At 35.0% G+C, this 9,969-nt stretch overlaps 1 protein-coding gene across 1 annotated transcript; it reads right to left on the bottom strand.

The window, feature by feature from the left end:
- Positions 1-937: 937 nt before the first annotated feature.
- On the bottom strand, positions 938-5,035 carry LOC127092714 (glycosyltransferase BC10). The gene is made up of 2 exons (XM_051031599.1): positions 4,062-5,035; positions 938-1,697 (listed from the first exon to the last, which is right to left on the bottom strand). The coding sequence occupies exons 1-2, from the start codon at positions 4,548-4,550 to the stop codon at positions 1,056-1,058; spliced, it is 1,131 nt and encodes a 376-aa protein (XP_050887556.1). The 5' UTR covers positions 4,551-5,035; the 3' UTR covers positions 938-1,055.
- Between the last annotated feature and the right edge of the window lie 4,934 nt (positions 5,036-9,969).

Below are 9,969 nucleotides of genomic sequence, written 5' to 3'. Positions count from 1 at the left end.
CACTAGCCGTAGAACGACTAGTTTTCATTAAAAAAAATTGCATGGTTTCCGTTGCTCTCTCTTCACCGTTTGTCAATGGTTTCCGTTGCTCTCTCTTCACCGTTTGTCATGCTGGCTGCAGCATGTGATGTGCCAGGCTGGCGATCCAAGGGAAGAACGACACAAAATCCAGCGCTAAAGCTGGTCTAAGAAGGAACCTTTTAAGGGAGTTTTCTTTAAAGGTATTTGTAAGTATTCCAAGATGTATGACCATAAAGTAGATGTTTTTTTTTATATAAAAAGAAACTTGAGAAACAATGTACACATCTATTTCTAGCTTGTTTTGAATTTAATACAGTAGATGTTCCTTCTTATATTTGATGGTTAGACTCATGTGTAACTATTTATATTGTTAATTCTTTGTAGGGTTCATAAGCCTCGTTATGACTACTACTACTATTGTTGGTTGTTGTGGTGCCTCGTCATGTCACCATGATGAAAAAGATGACTGAGGTGGCAAAAAGTGAAGTGAGAGTGTTTATTAGATTATTTTTACCGATGTCCTATGGTTGGCGCCAATTGTATTTATGGCAAAATAAGGTGATGAATCCTTCTATGTGGGAGAATGTAATAGAGTTTTTATTTTTATTTTTATGTTGAATATGTGAATAATGAATTCATTATCCTAACCCTAGGGGTTAAGGTATTTGTAGCCACAACCATGGGCAATATGGGTTGAGAACAAATTCCATCTTGACTCCTTAGCTAGGATGTAGGAATGTGGAGACTCGTTCTTTCCCATTGATAGGAAAAAGAATTTCATTATTGGAGTCATGGCCATAACAGAGCGACCTATACTAGATGAGGTGAATCGGGTGTCTCCAATAATGTACAAAAGGTATTTGATTACATGGTTTGAACAGAAGGTGATAACAGGTTGTAAGATCCAAACAATCAATGAAACAAATGTATGATCCAATACGTTCCTTTTGTACATTCAAAAATGACTCAAAAGTTATGAAAATTGAGGTCATCACTACAATCATCTAAAGACTTTTATTCTACATCTATATGTATCAGAAGTCTAAGACTTTTGAATTCACCATTTCTAACAAAGGTTCCAAAGCACTGGGAGCAAATTTTCTAGCAAAAAGAACACAAACAGAAGAGTTTCTATTATTATATATGCATTTTTGATCTCCAAGAACTCTGTCGAAAAACTCCTTCGTAATATCCGATTTTCCAAATGTAGCTGGGTGGGCCCCGCCTCTCGACCAATCCACCCAAGTTATGCTCCGGTTCGCCAACGCACCCCCCGCTTGAATCGTTAACATGGTTGGAAAATAGTGCTCGTCGACGTAACAAGCCGGTCTACAGTATTGTTCGAACTTAGGATAAAACGCGGTGTCTTCCACAATGCTGACTGCGAGCTTTCGATTTACTTCGAACCATTGAGAGCCTTTACGCCATTTTGTAATGTCTACTAGAGGAGCCATGTTTGGGTTGTAGCGTCCTCTTCCGTATGGACCGGGATCGTCAAATGCGCCGACGAAGCTGAATTTGGATTTCAATAAGTAGTTGTAGACTGTACTGAATTTGTAGAGAGGGATGCATGATTCGGACAGTAGTATAAACCACTCGTTGGAGATGTCGAGTAGTGCATTGGCAACTAGTCTTCTTTCGGCGTCGCACATGCTCATTTTTCCCCACGCAGCAATCTGCACAAGGAAAACCAAAGTTCGTAATCGGATGACTGAATAATGAAATTTCTGCATAAAAAACTTTCATGTTCAGAAAAAAACTATTATTATAGGATTTGTTGTATTTCCAATATTTGGATGAAATAAAGGTTCAAACAAAGGAATATTACATTGAAACACAAGACAAATAATTTTGAAAAACGACAAAGTGCGGTAAATAAAAAACAGTGGCAATAAGATATCAGACCCAGGTGAAATCGGTGGCTACCATGCGCAAAGAGCTCTGCTGCACCGGTGTATGTAGGTGCCAACTTACAAGAATACTTCAGGCCATTTCGTCACCAACGCGTTACATGGTCGCTATGGCAATCACCTGCCAATGTGAAGCCATTCTCCTTTCTCTAACTCATGAAAGGAAAAATCAGAGGCCTTAATCTGATGTTTTGGTTACCAATAAAGATATTTGATTACATGGTTTGAACCTAAAGTGATAACAGGTTGAGCGCATAAGGAGCAGCACAATGCCCGGCGAAATGAAAAAGACGATGGTTGAGCGCATATATATACATACACATTGCTCAAAATTCATGACATTTGTAATTTATACAGTTAATCCTGGTTGAAAGGATGCTGCTATGGAGGAAACTGACAGCGAGGAGGGGAAAAAGAAAGAATGCCGACCTTATCGTTCAGCTCTTTAATATGTGAGTCTAGTCTTAACGATATTAATAGCTAGATAGTTTGATTTTAATAAGTAGAGTCTTTTCTTGTATGGTTCTATGAGTTAAGAGTTTTGACAACCACGGTGCATGCCGCCTAATCTTCTATCCCGTCTCAAAACTCATGGTCCATGCCGCCCAATCTTCTATCCCTATTATCTTTGTAGCCCGTCTCTGCCAAACTCTATTAGAATTCTAATTTCTAACCTACAAGCATTAACTAACTCTAAATCCCTCAACTAACATAAACCAACGCATTTGAAGGCTTACCTAACATTCATAAGCAATTGAATTTTACGATTACTTCGCAGCTCTAAGCTGCAAACAAGTCGGCTAGTTCTCCAAATTTTATCTCATTTAAATTGAATATCATCAATCATCCTAGTAATGTAGAATGTTAGGTCAGGTTAAGCTATAGGAATCACGCGTTACAAAGGGAATTTCTGTTATAGGAGAGAGGGAGGATGAAAAATTGTTATTAGTTAAGAGAGATTTCTCTCTGGTTTAGGAGTTCATAGAACTCTGGTTACAATCTCTTTTTCTTTTTTCACCATTGTAGATCACCTCACCAATTTTCAGTTCAATAATAAACATTCTGCTACCTAATTTTCTGATTTCTGTCATTTAGGGGATAATCACTTTAACAAGATATCAAGTATAGTGTTGTAAAATAGCGGCTATAGCGGGCACTATAGTACTATAGCATATTGGAATTTAAACAAAACGCTATTGTTCCGCAATACACTATTCAATATAAAGTGTTGTTTAGTAGCAACTATAGCGATACTATAACATTGTAGCATAGAGCAATTTGAACAAACCGCTATATTCCGTGATCTACAATTGACAACACGTTCCGTAATATCTTATAAAAACTGCATCCATACCATTTCTTAGAGGAAGTTTACCCTCGCCTGGGTAAACCTTTTCCCAAGCTTTTATCATGTCCTTAAGATAGAATTTTGCATAAGATTTACACAGACCATGATGAAAAGGAACAATTCTGAACATACAACTACTAACTAGGTACACGTAATTAGGTCGCATGTCAACATGATACTATGCTTCCACACATGAACACACAACCCAAATGCATGTTTATTTTCTCAGTAAAATTCAGAATTCTTCAAATCCCATTGCTTTTAAGAAACTTAACTTGCCGACTAGAGTCTGATAATAAGAAACTAAATCCACAATATAGTAGTAATTGGTAAATCTTAATGTGTTGCATACCCTCATCAGCCTCTTCCTTAATTCCTTACCTAGTTCCAAGGTTCTAAAAAACAGCCTGTTACCACGAAAATGGCGGCGACAAACCGGTATCAGCATCACAACACCTGTACCAACAGATGCAGTGAAAGCCTTTACGCTACCGCGACCGTCTAAAACCTTGCCTAGTTCTAGTAACCCAATGCACCAACCCAAAATTGGAGAGTAGGATACAACCATAATAAAAATCGGCATATCAGAGCCTTAAACAAGCATAAAATAGGCCAAATAAAAGGACACAACATGTGAATATCAATCAGATTGGCAATGTAAACAACTAAACTAGCACAAATTAAGCACTATTAGTATTAGCTTCAGATCATGTAAAGCATCTTCTACAAATGAAGTTTCACAAACCAAATAAAATAATATCACAAGATCAAAATCCACATACCTGACTAGGGATTTGCCTCTTGTAGAAAGCAGATGAAGGAGGAAAATGAGCTTGATAAGAAGGAAATGGATGAATATAAACGGTAAAAAGTCTCTGATGCCCTTTGAGAAACCTCTCCCAAAGAGGTGCAAGAGGCAATGGTCCTTTAGTAAGAAACATAAAAGCAATCTTAGGAACTCTTCGAAAAGGGTAACGTTTAACCTTAGGAACCAAAGAAGCTCTCCAAAGAAGTTCACTATCACTCATATTATGGATCAGATTTGAAGGAGGTTTAATCCATTGTTCCAAACCACCATGTTCCTCAACACATGGCTGTAAAGTTGAACTCATTGTAGTAACCACACTCTTAATTCCAAAATGCTTAATAGTATATATGCTTATCACAGAAAACACAACACATAGAGCAATGAAAACAACAAATAAACGCATTGATCCCAGTGATAACCCTTTTGATTTTCCTTCTTCAGATGCCACAACCCTCGATTGCATCTTGCTAAAAAACTCGAAAAAAAACAAAATTTATAATAAAAAAATTAAATTTTTCTATGGTAACCACCCTCTACTAAGGGACATGAAAGATCAAATCTTAATAATACAACAGACGCTATGGATCTAAATTGAAGTTGCCGAGTCAACTTTTGAATATGTGAGGTTGGTAAGAACACGATTATGGAACATGGGTATTAACAAAATGGAGACTTTTCTGAAGAATAGAAGGTAAAGGGTGGGTTTTTTTTTTTGGATCTTATCGCAAATTGAAAATACTATGGTACAGGAACAGTAGTGAGAAAAGTCAGAGGAAGAAGAAGAGAAACTGAATTGTCACATGTAATTTAATTTTTACATGGGAAAAAACATTTATTTTGCGACAATTGATGATGTATGAAATTTTGAGAAAACAATGTTTGTGCTTTGTTGTGCACACGGTCAGCGGCTGGCTTTTTCCTACCACTCTCGCACTCCACCTCGTATTGAGTGTTGTTGTAGAATAATAAACACAAATGTAGGAGTATTTTTTTAATCTAGTAGTTTATACATTATCTAAATATTAATATACACCTTCCAATCATTATAAGTAATAATTTTTTTTAGATTAATTGAAAAATGATAAATCTGATATTATTATATATCAAATAAATCAATTATTTAATGAATTAAAAAAATATTTTTGTTGTTATAATAGTGTATAATATATTAATAATACTATTCTTTTCTATTTTAAAATAATTATCGTTTTAAATAAAAATAATTATTTTAAAATGGTATTATCACTTTTTAATATTAAAATAATTGTTATTTTTTAATTGTGTTATTTAATTATAATTTTATATACTATTTTTAAATATATTATTAAAATTAATTTAATAAAAGTACAATATCTTATAATAATATTATTACACTCTTTAATCCGCATGAAAAATCTTACGATAGTGATTTTAAAACAGAAAGTATAATAAAACTGATTTGTTTAAATATACATCTCTCTTATTTTTAATATTTTTTAAAAATTATATTTTAGATTCTGAATTATATATTGTTCAGATACAATTATTTTTCAATGAATTTAAAAAATAATTTATTTTCTTATATTAAAGATCAAAGATAGAATTTTAAAATACTATTATTTATTTGATATTAAAGCGGATTTGTTAACAGTGTATTTAGTCTATATTATTCAAATATATTAACTATTTAATATATTAAAAAATAATTTTTTTATTAATAAAAATATTTAAAAAAATAGTAAGTAATAAAATATAATTGGCCAAAAAATGTTATCGTAAATTTAATAGGAAATTAATATTTAAATCATCAATTAAAAAATATTTTTTCTTAAAATGAAATTTGGAAATAAAATAATGGAGTAGATAAAATTCAAATAAATAAAATAATTAATAAGATAATTGTTATACGTCGACTAAAAGGCCAAAGAAAAAAAACTCAATGAGGCTTAATCTCGGGTATCTATTTAGTGGACAAAGGAACAAATAGAATCTTTCAAAATTGCATAGTTGATCCTAGCTAATGAGGTATCATCCATCGTTAGATTTGATCGAACGAATATCCATAGTACACATTAAATTAGGCATAAACAGTTTTACTCTCGACCATATGTAATCCCTATCATTTGTTGTTTACAAATAGATGTGGGAATATATCAGACCAACTAATAAGGGTCTACGACTTATCCTACACAAATCAAAATTAGACCAGTCATTTATTTAAATAAAAATATCTAGGCTTTTTTATAAGTTCATTTAGTTAAATAGGATAGGTCACATGTCATAAAAAAAGACATTACTTATGGCATTCTTAGTGGTGCTTACGCACCATTATGAAAAAAATAAAAAATACACATATAATTTAGAGATGCATTTCCGAATGCATATTATCCACACCACATCAATTCGCAAGTGAGACACACTCTCGTTTTAAAAATTATTACGGAGATACATCATTGTAACTAATACATAAATGTACCTCTAGATAGGGTTTGAGTCTAATATGTGTGAGACTCCCCCTTCCTCATTTATAATAAAACATACAAAGTCACAATCATTTCTCCGACTTCACAACTACTTTATCTATCCATGTGTTTTTTCTACTTCATTAAATCCAATTAGATTATCAATTATTTCTTAACATCCATTCAATCCAAGTGCTTCAACTCAACTATACATTTGGTAAAAAAAAATTATTTCCTTATCTTTTTTCTCTACATCCATTACTAAATAGGTATATTAGGTTGTTTAAGGCATGTTACTATATAGGTAATTTATTAGGTAGTTTTATTATTTGCCATTTTTTTGTTCCCTACATTTTCGGTCATTTTTGCATTTTATGTGTTTTAGAAAACTACGAAAGTGTGCTTCTATATTTTGTATGAATTTAATTTTTCATAGATACGGAAGTGCGCTTCCGTATTTTGTTTGCATTGTTTTATTTTGATGTCTTTTATTTGGATTTGATTATTTCTGCTTTGTCTGGTTTATTTATATATAAAATGGCTAACAACCAAGAACAATTGAGGCACGATATAGTGTCCCATCACGCATTTGTTCGTAGGGAGAGAGCTTGACCTCGCGATCTCAGGTTGGTGTGAGTTCATTTGGTACAGATGTGTCCACTTCTAGAGTCCAGGTGTCTCCGACTTCGTCTTCTCAAAGGAAAGTGTCACCCGTTGCTTCCCCGAAAGCCCTATAAATCCATGTTGATGCATCTACTGTTGATGTTGTCATTCCTGATGTTCTTGAGTAATTATGAGGTCAAAGGTCCAAATGACTAAGTCCTAATTCATCTCAAATTCATTCCACTTGACCCAAAGTATAAATAAGTTCACGCGCATAGAGCGAGGTACATTCTCTGATCTTTATTTCTTACTACACTCTTCTTGAATCTTGAACTGACGGGCCTTAGAATGCTCACCATGCAGGTCCACCCCTGCGCCGCAGTAAAAGAAGATCATAGCCATCATTAAAGATCATCAATTATCCAACTACATCTATTTATGGATCTTGAACGGAATAGTAACGTCGTCTATGGAAACCGACTTTTGATTCCTATGATTTCCACAAATTCATGTTAGCTATCCAACCTCATTGTGTGAACATAGAAGTTCTAGATCTGGATTCGTGCAATTTCGAAACAAAATCTCCGACTTACCAATTTGTAACCTCCGCATATCATTGAATCAAGAGCATTTGAAGCCGAATGCAGAGATTTTTCGCATTCGATCCAGGCCTTTACTATTTCAACGGTGATCCGTCGGGCCTCTAGATCTATGAATTTCCCTTTGGAACTCCGTGAAGAAGAAGGAGAAAGGATCCTAGATCTAGATCCATATTCATGATGGAAGCACAAAAAATGAAGAAGAATTCCTCAAAGATAACGCTGAAGATTCACGTTTCATCTCCCGAACTAACACAATTGATGTCTCCCTAGGCCGACATGATACCTACCATGGCAACATCGAAGATATGATGAGTTCATAGTTAATGGTGCCCAAAAATGGTGAGTTTATAGTTAACATCGGGGCATCGATCAAATATAGGGGTGCCTATCATAGGCACCACAAGATTTCCAATTGATGCATCGGGGTCCCCTTAGGTGGATCAAAGAGCAGAGGTTCACCAAGCATGTTTGAGGAAAAGTATCTTGAACTTTAGTTGCAAGGAGACCGGTCGACCGTAAGTCTAGGTGATAACAACAAAGATATGAAATCTCATCCAGGAGCAGTTGGGTTGGCATTCACCTCTAATTTGTCACTCGACCTCATCCAACACCATTAGCCCTCATGAAAATATCTAAATGGTAAGAGCAGGTCGAGCTCCGTTCATGAAGGTCAGAGAGTTTTCATCCCAAGGAACTTCTGAAGTTGCATGTCCCTAATACATTCAGGGGAGAACCCCAATACAGTTTTGTTGCTTGACTTATCATTTTATTTTCGCTTATTATTATTTATTGAACCTCCCTTATGATTTCACATATATGAATCAAGTTTTGAATCGATTCGTCTTTTTAGCATGCATAATTCAATTGTTATATTTGAGTTTGATCATGATAGGAAATTAAGTTGTATACAAGTCAAGATCCAAATAGAAAATTTATTTTTCTTAGTATTATTGTGAATTAGTGAGTGTATGAACTCTTGTAATATATGTCAAAACATAGTGGAAGAAAAAAAGTTCCAATGGAAAACCATTGAATAACGGAGTACACTTCTGCGAGGACGATAAAGTTGAACCACTATATATCCTGATTTACCCCCCCCCCTCTCTTTCTCTTTCTCTCTCTCTCACACACACACAAGCACGCACACCCCCATCCCCATCCCCCCCCCCCACCCCTCACACGCATGCACGCGCGCGTGCACTCTCTCTCTCTCTCTCATACACACACGCACACATACACACGCACACACTTGAATTCCAATTTTCATAGGATGTTGCATGATTAGGTTATCAATTCTTAGCGTAATTTATTATTTATTTCAATTGGTAGCGATTTATTACATAAGGTTAGATTTTGTTAGAATTGGTACCTAATTGAGTTTTAGTGTTGATTAAACTCTGCAAAATTAGAATTGTTAGAATATGGTATTAATTGAATCATTGTATATGACACATCTTGTGTAATCTACAATTACTTATCTTTGAACAATCTATGAGATTTTTGAATTGTGTATTTGCCAACATGATTGAATTCTAATAGAAGCATAAGATCTTTATTTTCGCTTTAAGACTTTTGCGCGTTCTTTGTACAACCTCACACCAAGACTATCCTACAATATTCTAACACAATACACCTATTAGAGTTTGATATAACTCATCCTTACAAAGCCGACTGTGGGATACGATCACTAATTGACATCAAAAAAAATTCATTAGGAATTTGATTTGAAGAAAAAAGTCCTCCATAGATCCTCCTGAGAGTGTGGTTGGACGCAATTATGACCTAAGTTGACTTGCATGAGCATAAATCAACTTATGAAAATGTCCACAAATACGATCTCATAGTCGGTGCCCATGTCATCGTAGTTAGGTCGTTGGGGTTGGGTGAATTGGGGATGGTATAGTTGCCCAAATTGGGCCATTGAGTCGTTTTCGAAACGAAGCAATGGTTCCCGAGGCGTACTATAGTTAAACAATGATTGAGTGTTATGTTGATGGGATGTTTGGGTGGTCATCGGTGGGGGGCTACGATGAGGTGACCCATATGAATCATCTGGGCTATAGACGGTTGTGGGTGCAGGGTTTGATTCTTGGTTTTGTGTTTGGGTGGGTGGTATGAATGGATTGCGACGTTGGATGGTTGGTTGTTGGGTGGTTGGCATGAACGGGTTACGATGTTGGGTGTTTGGTTGTTGTGTGTATGTGGTTGGTTGATGTTGTGTGGTTGGTTGTTGGGT

The sequence above is a fragment of the Lathyrus oleraceus genome, chromosome 6, assembly GCF_024323335.1.
Source record: "Lathyrus oleraceus cultivar Zhongwan6 chromosome 6, CAAS_Psat_ZW6_1.0, whole genome shotgun sequence".
In the NCBI taxonomy this organism is placed as follows: domain Eukaryota; kingdom Viridiplantae; phylum Streptophyta; class Magnoliopsida; order Fabales; family Fabaceae; genus Lathyrus; species Lathyrus oleraceus.
Note: the sequence above shows the minus strand (reverse complement) of the source record. Positions and strands in the feature narration are given on the sequence as shown.

Bases quoted from the DNA above. Each gene is read 5' to 3' on its own strand.
- LOC127092714 (XM_051031599.1), bottom strand. From the start codon at position 4,550: ATGCAATCGAGGGTTGTGGCATCTGAAGAAGGAAAATCAAAAGGGTTA. The intron at 1,698-4,061 runs GTATGTGGATTT...TTCCTTGTGCAG, and splicing joins AGAGGCAAATCCCTAGTCAG to ATTGCTGCGTGGGGAAAAAT.